Here is a 17,613-nt window from a genome sequence, read left to right as displayed (position 1 = left end):
TTCCATGATACTTTTCTGCTCATCACAGCTTAACAGCTGCTAACTGCTAACATCTTGGTGCCAGATAGCACAGCACACCTTCAGGGATCTAGTGGAGTCCATGCCTCGACGGGTCGGGGCTGTTTTGGCAGCAAAAGGGGGGGGGGACCAACACAGTATAGGGAAGGTGGTCATAATGTTATGCCTGATCGGTGTATATTAGAATGTACAGGTATAAATGTGATGCAAACTCTTTTTCGAAATACTTCTACAAATCATTCAAGTTTATGAAATACTGCAATCTGGTGCAAACAACCATGCTACTAAAGTCAGAGATCACACTTTTTCCCCCATTATGAGAGTTGATCTCTGTATCTGCATGGTCTCTGTGCATCACACTGCTTCAACGTGATTGGCTGATTGATTGGATAATTGCACAGGTGTTCCTAATACAATGGGCAGTGATTATACATTTTAACACAGTGGAAAATCATAGAGAAGAAATGTATGGAACACAGTTACCTCCTGTGGCCAATATTTTTATAGTGGATTTGTGGTCACAATATACATCTAAATATAAATGCTGTGATTTGACGCTTTTGTGGGAATTATTTGGAACTGGAAGATACACCACGGGTGATCGATATTTTCCATACATCCCCAAACGATTACAAGACATACATTTTCAATTAGAAGAGAACGTTTATCTAAAGTTTATTGGTTACATCTTTGAACATTTTGAGCATCAAGAGAAAGGACATCAGCGCCACATTGCTCTCCCGCGGGTTATTAGTGTCTCATCCGCTTACAAAGCCGTGGCCCAATCCCAAACCTCTCGTCGCTCCCTGCGTAGGCGCACTAGGAACAGGTTGGTTTTTTAACGACCCACGCAGTGCACTCCATCCAATCAGCGAGGTGCTTGGAGAGGCTCCCAAAAAATGACGTGATCCATCGTCGTGACCAATAGCGCGCTATGAATTAGCATACGGTTATAAAGGCTTGAGGCGCTCGGCGCGTGCAGACAACCTGAGGAGAAAAAGCAACCGAGCGGAGAAACTTCTTCATTACGAGTGAGCGCTTTGTACATGTTTACCTTTTCTTTCTTTCTTTATTTTCTTTATCTTTCAGTAAGCATGCCAATTATATTATAACTATTAAAGGAGCAGTATCCTGTTAAAACAAAGCTTGTTAATTAATACAGTTATCTTTGGGACTCTTAAAGTGACAGAGCACTTATAGAGCTCTTAAATGATGAGTTGTTAATTAATACTAACAAAAGAAACAATATTGTAAAAACAGTATAAAAATAAGAATAATTTATATTAAAAGGTTGTACAATTGAACATGAAATATTAAAGCAATAGTTAAGTCTTTATTATATTGTTAGATTATTGTTAAGTTAACACCACTATATGATATATGCACTTATAACAGAGAGCTTGGACATCACCACTGTTATGATGGAGCGCTCCAAACTGGGTCAAAGAGAAAGCGAAGCCTCATCCAGCAACGAAACTGCCCTGAACGGACTTTTGGATGGGATGGAGAAGATCCCCAAGTGGAACGGAGCGCCGAAAGAGATGCCCAAAGGTGAGAAACCCACCAGCAAGAGCATCACCCGTGCACCATGTCCGTCTGTGATGGAGAGCTGGAGGGAAGAGCGCACCCGGAGCGTGGAGGATAACGAGATGAGCCTGCCGAGTATCATCGCCGCTTACACCACCATCCTCCGGGGTCTGGGAGAAGATCCGGAGAGACAAGGCTTGCTGAAGACGCCTTACCGGGCGGCCACGGCCATGCAGTTCTTCACCAAGGGCTATCAGGAAAAAATCGTAGGTGAGTTATGATACAGTAGGTAAGGAAGTGTAGGAAACAGGTTCCTGTACCTGGCCCTGGGGAACCACTCCCTATCCTACACCATGTAGGGCTGGGATCACAGGGATGACACTAAAATGTGTTGGGAACATGTGGGATGGGGTACAGTTTCCAGGAGGAGAAAGGCAGTATAGGTGAATCCTGTTACAAAGAGCAGATAGAGGACCTGTTGCTGGATCCTTGACAAGGATCCTGAGACCAGGATTTCAAGCCTTACCTCCGTGGCTATCCTGTATATTTTATTTACACACATGCATGTGGGTCATAGTGCAAGCCATGCTCAGATTAAAGTATTTATTGATACCAAAATACTATATAAATCTGATCACCACTGAAACACGCAACACATTCAAACACCCCCCTGAACCCATCCTCAACATCTTGAGCCCATTCCCAAGCTATGTAAGCTCTGTATGCTTGTGTACTTATCACACAGTTTTTATGACAATATGTGCAATAACGCAAGACTATTCAAACCTCGAAACCAAGCGAAAACAACAAAGACAAACAGGATGCGTTTATTACTGCTCCATTAAAAGCAGCTTTGTATAAAGAACGTTAAAGTCCTCCAAGTCTATAAGATTTGTGAGATTTGGTTATGGAGCTGGCTTTATTGGATAAAGGACGGCTTTTTGGCAGGCAAACCTGAAAACGGTGCTGTGACCGGTTTCTGATTTAAAGGAAGTGATCTGACTGATTTTCCTCATTCCATTCACATTCTTTTTTTCCTTTTCTTTCCAAGAACCTCACCTTTGTTTAGCTGTCGTTACCGTTAAGGAAAACAGTTTTCTTGTAATGCACGTGTACTTACTATGATACAGTGCAATGGATATTGAAAGTTATGATAACAGGGTTTTGTGAGATGTGAAATTACTATGTTTAAAAAAAAAAAAGTGAAAGCCAAGCAGAATCTTTTATAATCTGGAACAAAAAGCAAATATTTACTAATAAATATTTTAGTAATAAGTGAAGCAAATGACTTTTCAAACTTCCCAAATTGCCTGTGAGATTTGTAAAGGAAATTCATTTGGATTTGTCCTTTTTGTGATGCGTTTGCTGAGGTTTCATTTTTTTTTTTTTTTTTTTTTTTTTTGGCAAACTTTTGGAAAAATTTGTAATTGATCCTATTGACCCTACCTTTTTTTTAATGATTAAATTATTATTATTTTATATTAAATAATTATTATATATTTTTTTAACAAAGTGAAAGGTTATTACATTATTATTCATTTCCGCTAAATAGAATGCATAAACGGAAATAGTTTAGTATTAGTAATTAGTAAAACTAAGAAATTGCATTTGATTTTTCATCTTATACAAAAGACTTAAATCTTATTATTATTTATTCAGATAAATTATAAAGCTGTTAAGACGCTATCTATATTCAGTTCTTTAAACTAATTTGTCATTTTTTGCCCGTCTCTTAGCTATGTCTTCCCTGTTCTTGTATTATTGTAGGTCTGAATGTACGTTAACTCTGTCTTTGTCAGTTGTATGTTAATGAAATTCAATATATTTGCTAGAATATATTCTTTTCTCTCCCAAACACTGATTGACAAATTTCTGCGCAAGGCATCGGAGATGCAAACGGAAAAGGGATTCGGGTTTCCTTTTGAATTTTGGTCTTCACAATTCTCGACTCCAAGGAAATGATATAACAAACAGATGAAATGTTACTGCAATTTCTATATGAAATGGTGAAAAATATCTAAAGATATCCATTGTATCATCAGTTCCTAAAATTGTGTTTTTGGTATTTCAGAATGCTTTTTTATTTGTCCAGCCTGTATGAAATGAACACTCATCTGTGGGTCCCTGGTATTCTGTTAACTAATATTGCAGTTGTGCTCCTGTACTGTGAGTGGTGGAGGCAGGGAGCTGCCCCTCTCAGTTTTATCCCGATACACACATCTGGTCCTGGTTTGGACAGCATTTTAGAGCCCTCATTTGTTTGAGCATATTGGCATGTTTTCCAGTCCTGAAAGCACCATTTGCAAGCTCTCAGCTGAGTTCAGTGCCCTCAGCAACCTTTACCCCGGAGAGGAACAGCAACCTGGCGCACCCACGACCCCCTCAACGTTATCACGCCGGCATAATGCTACTGAGGAGTGTCCCAGAAACTGCTTATCTACCATGCGTTAGGTTGACACGAGCTGGATGCCGGTCTTCTTGTGTGTGATTGGCTGGAACATTCGCCACCCCTTCCCTGATTGTGCATTTTTAAAGGAATTAGGTATGGGATCCAATTATTCAGCCAGTTTAGTAACAGGTTGTTTCGTTATATTTGATGGTTAGTTTGACTGACGCTCTAGGTTCAGGTGTTAGAGCTCATTATGTGAGTGTTCAGTAGGCTGTAGAGCAGGTTTTCCTTTTCAGTCATTTACAGTTTCATAAATAATCAACTAATGCCAAGTTTAAAAAACAAACCCCGGTTAAGAGGGTATTAATAAAGTTTATTTCTTAACTTAACTTTATTTGGTATACTTCATGGATGATTCTGTAAAAGCAGTTTCCATTTCTATATACAGAGTCCTGTTCCTAGCATAAGCCCAGTGCCTCATTCCAGTGTCTCAGACCAGTGTCTTATCTCAGGCCTCATTCTAGTGTCTAAGACTCATCTTGAGCCTCATCCCTGGGTCTCATCCCAGTGCCTAATCTCAAGCCTCAGTCCAGGGTCTCAGCTCAGTGCCTCATCTTGAGCCTCAACCCAGGGTTTCAGCCCTGTGCCTCATCTTGAGCCTTAACCCAGGGTCTCATCCAAGTCCTTCATCTTGAGCCTCAACTCTGGGTCTCATCCCAGTGCCTCATCCCAAGCCTCAAACTAGTGCCTCATCTTGAGCCTTATCCCAGGGTCTCATGCAAGTGCTGTATCTTGAGCCTTATCCCAGGGCCTCATCCCGAGCCTCATCCAGGGCCTTTTCTCAGCATCAAACATGAACCTCATCACAAAGTTCAGCCAAGAGTTTGATACCTTCTTTCTTTCTTTCTTTCTTTCTTTCTTTCTTTCTTTCTTTCTTTCTTTCTTTCTTTCTTTCTTTCTTTCTTTCTTTCTTTCTTTCTTTCTTTCTTTCTTTCTTTCTTTCTTTCTTTCTTTCTTTCTTTCTTTCTTTCTTTCTTTCTTTCTGTCTTTCTGTCTGTCTGTCTGTCTGTCTGAGTTTGATACCTTCTTTCTTTCTTTCTTTCTTTCTTTCTTTCTTTCTTTCTTTCTTTCTTTCTTTCTTTCTCTCTTCTCTCTCTCTCTTTCTGCCTCTTTCTTTCTGTCTCTCTCACTGTCTCCATTTCTCTTCGTCTCTTTCTGCATCTTTTGCACGTTCTTTCTTTCTATGATGAAATATGATGCAAATGTACAAGAGCAGGCACAACCTGTCTGTCTGAGGTTCTTTCTTTCTTTCTTTCTTTCTTTCTTTCTTTCTTTCTTTCTTTCTTTCTTTCTTTCTTTCTTTCTTTCTTTCTTTCTTTCTTTCTTCATTTTTTCCCCTTATTATTGATGTAATAATAATGTAATTTGTCATCTGGGCATAAATGGTGGTCAAGCTGTGGGTGAAGCCACATCACGTCTCGTTTGCCACGTGCATCAGTGACGTCTGGCACAGGATGGACTGATTGTGTCCTTTATTTCAGGGTTCGAGCAGCTGAACCGCTCGTTGACATCTCCCCAATTTACAGGGTATCCATGGCAACTCATTTTCTTTTGCGTGTGTGTTTGCGCTGGTGCACAGGGCCATTTAGTGCGTGTAATTGAGTGTGTTGTGTTTGTGGGGATGGGAGCGGGGCTGAGGGACGGCTCGAGTCTGACGCTGATTTGATTTCCTGTTCTTTTTTATTTGTAAGCTCTCTGTGTGTGTGTGTGTGTGTGTGTGTGTGTTAAGGGGTTGTCATTGAACAGCTGCTGCCCTCGGGTTGAGTTTGACCGGGTGGCTATATTCTACATCAATGAAAAGTTGTTGTGTTAAACAACACACACACAAACACACACACACACAATTGTTTGGCTATTAACTGAAATGGTGTGAATGAAAAAATACACAACTCAAGTTGTGAAAACACCCTATTTAACACTTATTAGTATTTGTATATGGAAATTAAGGACTTGGGGGTGTGCTGATGAAGGAAAATTACCACCAGCAGGGTGGTGTCCCGATGCAAACCATGCCCCTATTAGTGCTTTTTAGTTATGTCATAGCAAGAATTAAACCTGTGGTTTGATTGCTAGCTGCCATTATTGTTATAGAAAGTTAATTAATTCATTTATTAATTAATCAACGTCTTTGAGCCAATCAGATTTGAGAATTCATTTAAAGTCTCCCCTGAAAATGGAGACAGTGAGGGGAAAAAATGATTTGATCCCCTGCTGATTTTGTACGTTTGCCCACTGACAGAGAAATGATCAGTCTGTAATTTTAATGGTAGGTTTATCTGAACAGTGAGAGACGGAATAAAAACAAAAAAATCCAGAAAAACACATTTCAAAAAAGTTATACATTGATTTGCATTTTATTGAGTGAAATAAGTATTTGACCCCTTTGCAAAACATGACTTAGTACTTGGTGGCAAACCCTTGTTGGCAATCACAGACATCAGACAGTTCTTGTAGCTGGCCACCAGGTTTGCACACATCTCACATCTCAAGGAATTTGGGCCCACTCCTCTTTGCATCCACTACCCATTTTCAATGCCCTGGCTGAGGGAAGGAGGTTCTCACTCAAGATTTGACGGTACATGGCTCCGTCCATCGTCCCTTTGATGCGGTGCGGTTGTCCTGTCCCCTTAGCAGAAAAACACCCCCAAAGCATAATGTTTCCACCTCCATGTTTGACGGTGGGGATGGTCTTCTTGGAGTCATAGGCAGCATTCCTCCTCCTCCAAAGACGGCGAGTTGAGTTGATGCCAAAGAGCTGGATTTTGGTCTCATTTGACCACATGACCTCTGAATCATTCAGATGTTCACTGGCAAACTTCAGATGAGCCTGTACATGTGCTTTCTTTAGCAGGGGGACCTTGCGGGCGCTACTGGATTTCAGTCTTTCACGGCGTAGTGTGTTACCAATTGTTTTCTTGGTGACTATGGTCCCAGCTGCCTTGAGATCATTGACAAAATCCTCCAGTGTAATTCTGGGCTGATTCCTCGCCATTCTCATGATCATTGAAACTCCATGAGGTGAGATCTTGCATGGAGCCCCAGACCGAGGAAGACTGACAGTCCTTTTGTGTTTCTTCCATTTGGGAATAATCGCACCAACTGTTGTCACCTTCTCACCAAGCTGCTTGGCGATGGTCTTGTAGCTCATTCCAGCCTTGTGTAGGTCTACAATCTTGTCCCTGACATCCATGGACAGCTCTTTGGTCTTGGCCATGATGGAGAGTTTGGAATCTGATTGATTGCTTCCTTCTGTTGACAGGTGACTCTCCCCGAGAGTGCTCCTACTGTAATCTCAGCTCCTTACCTGTATAAAAGACACCTGGGAGCCAGAAATCTTTCTGATTGATAGGGGATCAAATACTTATTTCACTCATTAAAATGCAAATCAATGTAGAACTTTTCTGAAATGCGTTTTTCTGGATTTTTTGTTGTTATTCTGCCTCTCACTGTTCAAATACACCTACTATTAAAATTACAGACTGATCATTTCTTTGTCAGTGGGCAAACGTACAAAATCAGCAGGGGATCAAATAATTTTTTTCCCTCACTGTAATTAAACACACAGTGAGAGTTAGAGGAGTGGAGAGGAGAAGAGACGATGATGCTGGAGGAGGACGAGCTACAGCTACGTTTTCTTTTTCTTTCTCTCTGTTTCCTTTCATCATTTCTATCTTTTTTGTTTTCTTCGTTACTTTGCCCTTTCTCTATCTCCCTCTCTTTCCTTCCCTCGCTGCTCTCCTTTCTTTGAATCTTTTTCCGATGTAAATAACGGAAGAATAATACACTTTGGTAAATGTTGACCGAGTGTTCCGAGGGACGTGAGGGATAGGCAACCTGCTTATTGTGACTTTAATATTGAAGTTTGCTCGTCAGCAGTGTTATTGGGCTCACTTGACGGCGTGCCGATCAGAACCGCGATAAACTGAGCGACACGCTGGCGCTGCCGAGCGACGGGCCCCGCGGCTGTGTTTTCCACACAGCCGAGAGATAGGCAGCGCAGGAAATTAAAAAACCTGCGAGAGAAACGTTGACGTCTAGTTAGGGACAGATAAAGCAGGACGTGTTTGCACAGTGATATGACACGGAGGAGTGGCGTGTGATGAATGTCCTGTGTTTGAAACAGGAGGACTGTGTGTGTGTGTGTGTTTGTGTGTGAGAATCACGATCATGTGTGTCTCTGGTTCATGTGTGCAGATGTTCTGAACGATGCCATTTTCGATGAAGACCACGATGAGATGGTGATCGTGAAGGACATTGACATGTTCTCCATGTGTGAGCATCACCTTGTCCCCATCTTCGGCAAAGTAAGTAGCTGTACATGTCCCCACGTCTGTCTGTCTGCTCAGAGTCTACTGTTCTAACCAAATGAAATGATGTGTGGAATAAAAAAGTGCAGATTTCTATACCTGATCAATTCCACTGTTATGGCTTCAACACAACAAAAGGAGAAAATTATCCCATACAACCTTTTTCTTTCTTTCTTTCTTTCTTTCTTTCTTTCTTTCTTTCTTTCTTTCTTTCTTTCTTTCTTTCTTTCTTTCTTTCTTTCTTTCTTTCTTTCTTTCTTTCTTTCTTTCTTTCTTTCTTTCTTTCTTTCTTTCTTTCTTTCTTTCTTTCTTTCTTTCTTTCTTTCTTTCTTTCTTTCTTTCTTTCTTTCTTTCTTTCTTTCTTTCTGATCTGTCTCATTTACTGCACACTGTATAGAAAAGGTATAAAACCCCAATAGGGCTTACTGTTATAGGAAAATAATGATAATAAATTTAATATTCATGTTGAAGTTGTGATTAAGAACGAGTTTGTTCATGTGATCGGTGGAGTTACGGTCACACCCTCACCACACTCTGTTCCTCTTTCTTGTTAAAGCCAAAGAATGCAGCTTGTCATGTTCATGTGAATCCACAAAGTGTACCTCAATCTGTCCAAGACACATTCCTGCCTGAAAATGATAGAAGCTATAAGAAGCTACATGAGCCTCTGAATCCCTGTGAAGAACTGAAGAACCAAACACTAAACATGTCTTAGCCGAGTGAGAAGACAGCGTGTTGCGTGTGTCCAAACTTTTACCTGAGCAAATTCCTTTGTTTTCTGAGTAACAAAGCGCTAGCAGTGGTGACACAAATAACCGTAATTAACACTCCTAGCAAAACGGAGGTAAAGTCCTACGCAAACTGTGAGTGAGACACCCGAGGCAGGCCACACCCCCTGACAGCACAGCAGCTGTGTGCCATTTAACACAAAAGAGCCGATCCCGTCAGCGTGCAAACGGCTCGTGATGACAGGATTAGACATCGATACACATCTCACACACACACACACACACACATCTCATACTCACTCACATGATCACACACACACACCCCTCATGCTCACACACATACACACACACACACACACCTCATGCTCGCACACACACACCTCATGCTCACTCAAACGCTCATACACAGTGGTTTTTAGGTTGTTAGGTGTTTATCTCTTTCTGTCTCTTTCTCTCTATCTCTAACTTTTCTGTCTGTCTGTTTGTCTCTCTCACTCACTGTCTGTCTCTCGCTATGATTTCATCTCTGTCTTTCTGACTCTCTGTTTGTCTTTCTTTCTTTCTTTCTTTCTTTCTTTCTTTCTGCCTCTTTCTCTCTGTCTCTCTCACTGTCTCCTTTCCCCCTTCATCTCTTTCTGTACTTTCATTCTCTCTCTCTCTCTCTCTCTCTGTCTCTCTCTCTCTCTCTGTCTCTCTCATCATTCTGCCTTTATCCATTATCATCTTTCCGTGTCTGCAACAATAATCACCCTGTCAGCTGTGCGTCCACCTTTTTTTTATTATCCATCACTGATAGCCAGGCCTGTCAGCATCAGACAGACAGACACACACACACACTTTAACATGCTCAGGTGAGCTCTCATGCCTCCCCTCAGTTATACACACCACATGCTCTATTCAGTGCTCATCCACAGCAATCTCTTTTATTTCACAGCACTGCAAATGTAATATTTATTTTCATTTTAATGTCCACCATGAACTGAGCATCATCTCCTTAATGGAATATCATTTTTAACATAATTTTATTTAGCTTTTATTTTATAAAAATATCCAACTAATTCAGTTTGATTGAAGTGTAGGCACAGTCTTAATTGGCTGCATTAAATAATTACACCCTCACAAGGGAAGTGGTGTGTGTGTAGTGTTTGTGTGTGTGTAGTGTTTGTGTGTGTGTGTGTGTGTGTGTTGTGTGTGTGTGTGTTGTGTTTGTGCACTGCCCTTTCTCCTGCTCAGCTTCATCAAATTGTTGCTGACATTTGAGTGGAGCTTCTGCTCAAGGCCTGAGGGCAAGAGAGCCTGTAAACACACACTGATTCTCTCTCTCTCTCTCTCTCTCTCGCTCTCTCTCTTAATCTCTTTCCTTTTTCTCTACTCCCCCATTTTTATCCTCCTGTTGCTCCCTCTGCCGTTTTCTGTTGTTATATATTTCTGCTCTTTTTTTTCCTGTCTCTTTCTATTTTTTTTTTCTTTGTCTTTAATCCCCCGCTTCTCTTTCGCTCTCAAAATCAGAAACTGATGAAACCGATTCATCTTGTCACGGAAAGTTCACGCTCAATCAAATGCCATGCTTTTCTGTCTTCGTTACTGTTGTGTAAAAAAACACATTCGGCTGGTTTTGTGTATGAAATTTCATTTCAGTTTCATTTCTACTTTGTGTTCTGCTGCCTGTAGGTCCACATAGGCTACCTACCGAATAAGAGGGTGCTCGGCCTCAGCAAACTGGCAAGGTGGGTAGAACACGCACACACAGGTCTGTGACTTGATTATAGCACCAAGGTTTAGCATAAATATTATATAATATTATACACACCTATATAACATAACATACACTTGAAGAAGAATCCATCTCAGAGCTTTACCATGATTTATATACATGATGTTTTAAACAAAAGGTCAGCTTAGAATGATTCATATCTCAACAATACATCCCCTTATGATCTATACTGACTAAGTGAAACACACACACACACAGAATTCCTCAAACCATCAAAGCACAAATGACAAAGCACAAATAGGATTTATCTTCTTTGTTTAATCTAATATCACACCCAGGTGTACGCCCATTCAGAAAATGACCCGCTCCTTCACCAAGACTCCGCCCTCTATTCACAAGACTTGTGGTTACATTAATATTAGTTGAGCATCAGTCTGCGGAGACGTTACGAGAGAGTTACGCAGATGTGTAGTTGCACTGCACAGTTGTCACGTGTACACACACCCCTCAGATGTTAACATCATGAAATGATAACAAGAAAAGCTGCAGTTACGTTTTATTAATGCTGCGAAACAGTAATCTCTGTAATGAAGCCTTATTAAAGCAGGCTGTGGTCACTACAGCGAAGCTGCTCAATCACCGCCCGTGTACATCCCAGCTTTCTTCATGTGTAAGCGTGAGTAGCGTTAAGAAGATTAGCTCCAATGCGTAAGGGACCACACTGATCCTCTCTGACCTTAATACCAGAGGCTTAGCACTTTCTCTTACAATATATACACACACAGCTACTGTGTGCGCGCAACAGGTTTACTCAAGAAGCGTATGTGCACGTGTGTACACACACATCCACACGGATAAACAAGCATGATCAGTTTAACTCTGCTGTCTCTAGTGACACAGTTTTGCTTCCAGATTATCGTGGGTGCGGAACGTGACTAGAACCTCGTGCTGGAATCCAGGGGTTTATCAATGAAATAACAATAGACTTTTTTTTATCTTTCATATTGCACGTTATCAGTGAATTCTTCAATGACTGTATCCATCAGTGAAAAGTGATCACTGAGACACCTGTACCAGTTCCTCACACACACACACACACTGTGTCTCTCTGCATTTCTCTCATTGCAGGATCGTCGAGATCTATAGCAGAAGATTGCAAGGTAATGTTTGCTTTTGTTCTGCAGATATTTTTCTCTTTCTCTCATTCCCTTTTCTCACTCTTTTCTTGCTCAGGATGTTCTTACTTTTTTATTTCCTTGTTTGTTTAGTTGGTTATTTCTTTTTTTCTTCCTTCTTCCCACCCTCTCTCTCTCTCTCTCTCTCTCTCTCTCTCTGTTCTTCCTCCTTCCTCCCCATACTTTTTTCATCCTGTTTTTATTTCTCTCACTCTCTCCCTTTTTTCTTTTCTCTCTCCGTATATCAAGCTGGTATTTCTATACCTTTACCTTTCTGTTTTCCATCGTTCTTACTGTTCCTCTCTCTCGATCCCGTCATTAGTTCATTTTCCTCATACTCCTTTTTTATCTTTGCCATTTCTCCTCTTCTATTTCTTACTTTCTCTTGCCTCTCTCTATTTTGTGTTTATTTTTCTCTTTTTCTGTAATTTCTGTCAATGTTATTCTCTTTACGGTTACACTCAAACCTCCCACCTGTGTGTGTGTGTTTGTGTGGAAACCTGGAAATGGTCTGTATGATTCCAATCTTGTGATTTTTTTATTTTTTATTATTTTAGTTCAGGAACGTCTCACCAAACAGATCGCCGTCGCCATCACTGAAGCTCTACAGCCCGCCGGAGTCGGAGTGGTCGTCGAGGCAACGTACGAACTGCTTCATACTCATACAGCATGTCTCTTCTTTTCTGTGCTAATTTTAAATTTGTGGGGGGGGTTTAAATCCAACATTGAGTGCTGTGTGACCTCACGAGAGAAATGAGTGGAGGAACATAACAACAGCTTCCAATCTGAAGCACTCCTTGATATAATTACACAATGAATGTCAATCCTAAGAGCTGAAACCCAGGCACAAACCAGACTAGCAAACAGAAACGGAGTCTGTAACGTCACACAAATCGTCGACGGAGCTTGGGGATTGAGGATTGTGAGAAGTGTAGATCACTTGTTAACAGTTAACATCCTGTCACTTATTTATTATCCGGAGATGCGTTTGATATTAAAGCAGTGTACAGTATACTAACAACAGTGAATAAAGTGATATGTGCTGTTAGTATATTTAATATACATACACTATATTGCCAAAAGTATTCGCTCACCTGTCTTGACTCGCATATGAACCTAAGTGACATCCCATTCCTAATCCATAGGGTTCAATATGACGTCGGTCCACCCTTTGCAGCTATAACAGCTTCAACTCTTCTGGGAAGGCTGTCCACAAGGTTTAGGAGTGTGTTTATGGGAATTTTTGACCATTCTTCCAGAAGCGCATTTGTGAGGTCACACACTGATGTTGGACGAGAAGGCCTGGCTCTCAGTCTCCGCTCTAATTCATCCCAAAGGTGTTCTATCGGGTTGAGGTCAGGACTCTGTGCAGGCCAGTCAAGTTCATCCACACCAGACTCTGTCATCCATGTCTTTATGGACCTTGCTTTGTGCACTGGTGCACAGTCATGTTGGAAGAGGAAGGGGCCAGCTCCAAACTGTTCCCACAAAGTTGGGAGCATGGAATTGTCCAAAATGTCTTGGTATGCTGAAGCATTCAGAGTTCCTTTCACTGGAACTAAGGGGCCGAGCCCAGCTCCTGAAAAACAACCCCACACCATAATCCCCCCTCCACCAAACTTTACACTTGGCACAATGCAGTCAGACAAGTACCGTTCTCCTGGCAACCGCCAAACCCAGACTCATCCATCAGATTGCCAGATGGAGAAGCGCGATTCGTCACTCCAGAGAACGCGTCTCCACTGCTCTAGAGTCCAGTGGCGGCGTGCTTTACACCACTGCATCCGACGCTTTGCATTGCACTTGGTGATGTATGGCTTGGATGCAGCTGCTCGGCCATGGAAACCCATTCCATGAAGCTCTCTGCGCACTGTTCTTGAGCTAATCTGAAGGCCACATGAAGTTTGGAGGTCTGTAGTGATTGACTCTGCAGAAAGTTGGCGACCTCTTCGCACTATGCGCCTCAGCATCCGCTGACCCCGCTCCGTCAGTTTACGTGGCCTACCACTTCGTGGCTGAGTTGCTGTCGTTCCCAAACACTTCCACGTTCTTATAATACAGCTGACAGTTGACTGTGGAATATTTAGGAGTGAGGAAATTTCACGACTGGATTTGTTGCACAGGTGGCATCCTATCACAGTTCCACGCTGGAATTCACTGAGCTCCTGAGAGCGATCCATTCTTTCACAAATGTTTGTAAAAACAGTCTGCATGCCTAGGTGCTTGATTTTATACACCTGTGGCCATGGAAGTGATTGGAACACCTGATTCTGATTATTTGGATGGGTGAGCGAATACTTTTGGCAATATAGTGTACATAATAAACCGATCAGGCATAACATTATGACCACCTGCCTAATATTGTGTGGACCTCCACTAGATTCCTGAAGGTGTGCTGTGGTTCTGGCACCAAGATTCTAGCAGCAGATCCTTTAAGTCCTGTGAGGTGGGGCCTCCATGGATCGGACTTGTTTGTCCAGCACATCCCACAGATGCTCGATTGGATTGAGATCTGGGGAATTTGCAGGCCAGGTCAACACATCAAACTGGTTGTTGTGGTCATCAAACCATTCCTGAACCATTTTTGCTTTGTGGCACGGAGCATTATCCTGCTGAAAGAGGCCATAGCCATCAGGGAATACCGTTTCCATGAAAGGGTGTACATGGTCTGTAACAATGCTTAGGTAGGTGTTACATGTCAAAGTAACCTGCACATGGATGGCAGGACCCAAGGTTTCCCAGCAGAAATTGCCCAAAGCATGACACTGACCATTTTTCCTGCTTCTAACACATCAACTTTGAGGACACTTGCTGCTTAATATATCCCACCCACTAACAGGTGCCATGATGAGGAGATAATCAGTGCTATTCACTTCACCTCTCACTGCTCAGAATATTATGCCTGATCTGTGTATATACAATATGGAGGAATAGTGGCTTAGAGGTTGGCGCATTTCCCTTAGAAGTAAAGGTTTTTATTTTGTCACCTGTCTGTATATTGAAATCTGTGTTACACTGGAAAAGGTCTTAATTTCCCTCTCTCTCTCTGACAGTCACATGTGCATGGTGATGCGAGGTGTGCAGAAGATGAACAGTAAAACGGTGACAAGCACCATGCTGGGAGTTTTCCGCGAGGACCCCAAAACCAGAGACGAGTTCCTCACCTTGATCCGGAGCTGAGCCGAGCCATGTGTTTAGAACAGACGTCCTTCTTCATCTCGACACGTCCATCCCTCACCATCATGTTATTTCTACATTGGCCTCTAAGTGAGGCTGTGCTGCTGTCGAGTGTGTTCTCCCAGTGCTTGCCTTTGCAGAGGCAGATACAGGAGATAACTCTGTTAAACCATCCCTCCTAGTGTTTTTATGTGTGTGTGTGTGTGTGTGTGTGTAGGTATTTTGAGTGGTTTTTCATGGTTTTCAAATCATTTATAGGTCCATGAATTCAAATTCTGTTATAGCCAACAGTTTTTTATTGTCGTATCATGTTTAGATAAACTAGATAAAACCTTTTAACCACTTGTATTTATTCACTTAGCATATACATTTATCCAGAACCACTTCTTCAATCTAGTCCAAGCGCCGAAATGAACCAATGAGTATGGAATATAAATGTCACCCAACATCCCAACACCGACTTCCTTACAGTCCAGAGCTACCACTGCCGTATTTATATCCACAAATTTGTGATCTGACCAGCAATACATAACTTCATTTTCTGGGGGAAAAAGTGAATTGAGTAGAATTGATCAGTCATTTTAGAAAAAGAATGTGTTGTTGCAAGTAACCCTGAAATACCTAAAACATTATGGTGATTGATAGAAATTGATAGAAGAGATTCTGATTGGTTTAAACTGATAGAAGAGATTCTGATTGGTTTAAACTGATAGAAGAGATTCTGATTGGTTTAAACTGATAGAAGAGATTCTGATTGGTTTAAACTGATAGAAGAGATTCTGATTGGTTTAAACTGATAGAAGAGATTCTGATTGGTTTAAACTGATAGAAGAGATTCTGATTGGTTTAAACTGATAGATAGAGGAGATTCTGATTGGTTTAAACTGATAGATAGAGGAGATTCTGATTGGTTTAAACTGATAGAAGAGATTCTGATTGGTTTAAACTGATAGATAGAGGAGGTTCTGATTGGTTTAAACTGATAGATAGAGGAGATTCTGATTGGTTTAAACTGATAGATAGAGGAGATTCTGATTGGTTTAAACTGATAGATAGAGGAGATTCTGATTGGTTTAAACTGATAGAAGAGATTCTGATTGGTTTAAACTGATAGATAGAGGAGGTTCTGATTGGTTTAAACTGATAGATAGAGGAGATTCTGATTGGTTTAAACTGATAGATAGAGGAGATTCTGATTGGTTTAAACTGATAGATAGAGGAGATTCTGATTGGTTTAAACTGATCGAAGAGATTCTGATTGGTTTAAACTGATAGAGATAAGAGATTCTGATTGGTTTAAACCAAAGAGATAAGAGATTCTGATTGGTTTAAACCAAAGAGATAAGAGATTCTGATTGGTTTAAACCAAAGAGATAAGAGATTCTGATTGGTTTTAAATGATAGATAGAGGAGGTTCTGATTGGTTTAAATTGATAGAAGAAATTCTGATTGGTTTAAACTGATAGAGATAAGAGATTCTGATTGGTTTTAAATGATAGATAGAGGAGGTTCTGATTGGTTTAAATTGACAGAAGAAATTCTGATTGGTTTAAACTGATAGAGATAAGAGATTCTGATTGGTTTAAACCAAAGAGATAAGATATTCTGATTGGTTTTAAATGATCGATAGAGGAGGTTCTGATTGGTTTAAATTGATAGAAGAGATTCTGATTGGTTTAAACCAATAGCCTGAAAAAATAAATGGAATTTAATCAGGACATGAAAATTGTTTCTGCAATTCAACCATTTTCAGTTTCCTTTGTAATACCAGGTCAGCGTATCCGAACCGTGCTGTAATTTCTGTCACGTACCCATGTGTGAGGTGTGTAAGTTCGATCATCACCCAGTCTGTATTAACTCTGTACTCTGTAACTGATGACCCACACCACTGATGAACCACACAGCACCATGTTGTGTACTGTGTGTGTAATAGTGTTACTTGAGCCTTCTACACATGCTGTATCGAAGGCCATCAGTGGTCATCCTGCCTCTAATAGGACAACCTTTTTTCTCTCTCTACTGAGTAAGGACCAAAGTTTGAAGTTGTAGCTGAGATCTAAAAACAATCCCAGCTTTGATGACTATGTTAAGAAATGTGAGCGTCCACATCACAGCACCAGTGATCCAAGAGAATATAGATGGAAACCATAGGCTCAGAGAAAACCGATTACTACTCGGATATTTCTAGAGATACAAAACATTTGTAACATAAAAATAAATGACATACTCATCAGGACACATCGGGTTCAGACCATATATTAGAGCAGTTTTATTTGGAATCCACCAAACCACCTACAGGTTGTGTTTTTGTGTTTGAAAGATATATTCTGAAGAATGGATATGTAATGGTTGATGTATATATATGTGTGTGTGTTTTATGTAAATGTGAGAAAGCGAGCACTTAACATGAGCGCTCCAGTACTGTTCACGTGGCCTTCTTCACCGGGACTCAGCCAGTCCTGTATACACATCAGTGTTCATTTACAGCAAACCGATGTTAAGTTAATAAGAAAATAAA

At 41.0% G+C, this 17,613-nt stretch overlaps 1 protein-coding gene across 1 annotated transcript; it reads left to right on the top strand.

The window, feature by feature from the left end:
* Positions 1-963: 963 nt before the first annotated feature.
* On the top strand, positions 964-17,562 carry gch1 (GTP cyclohydrolase 1). The gene is made up of 7 exons (XM_058398855.1): positions 964-1,049; positions 1,414-1,815; positions 8,189-8,298; positions 10,701-10,756; positions 11,872-11,903; positions 12,476-12,560; positions 14,972-17,562. Exons 2-7 carry the CDS (start codon positions 1,437-1,439, stop codon positions 15,096-15,098), a joined length of 789 nt encoding a protein of 262 aa, XP_058254838.1. The 5' UTR covers positions 964-1,049; positions 1,414-1,436; the 3' UTR covers positions 15,099-17,562.
* Positions 17,563-17,613: the final 51 nt, after the last annotated feature.

Source organism: Hemibagrus wyckioides, linkage group LG09 (genome assembly GCF_019097595.1).
Source record: "Hemibagrus wyckioides isolate EC202008001 linkage group LG09, SWU_Hwy_1.0, whole genome shotgun sequence".
In the NCBI taxonomy this organism is placed as follows: domain Eukaryota; kingdom Metazoa; phylum Chordata; class Actinopteri; order Siluriformes; family Bagridae; genus Hemibagrus; species Hemibagrus wyckioides.
Note: the sequence above shows the minus strand (reverse complement) of the source record. Positions and strands in the feature narration are given on the sequence as shown.

Bases quoted from the DNA above. Each gene is read 5' to 3' on its own strand.
- gch1 (XM_058398855.1), top strand. From the start codon at position 1,437: ATGATGGAGCGCTCCAAACTGGGTCAAAGAGAAAGCGAAGCCTCATCC. The intron at 8,299-10,700 runs GTAAGTAGCTGT...TGCTGCCTGTAG, and splicing joins TTGTCCCCATCTTCGGCAAA to GTCCACATAGGCTACCTACC. The intron at 10,757-11,871 runs GTGGGTAGAACA...CTCTCATTGCAG, and splicing joins GGCCTCAGCAAACTGGCAAG to GATCGTCGAGATCTATAGCA.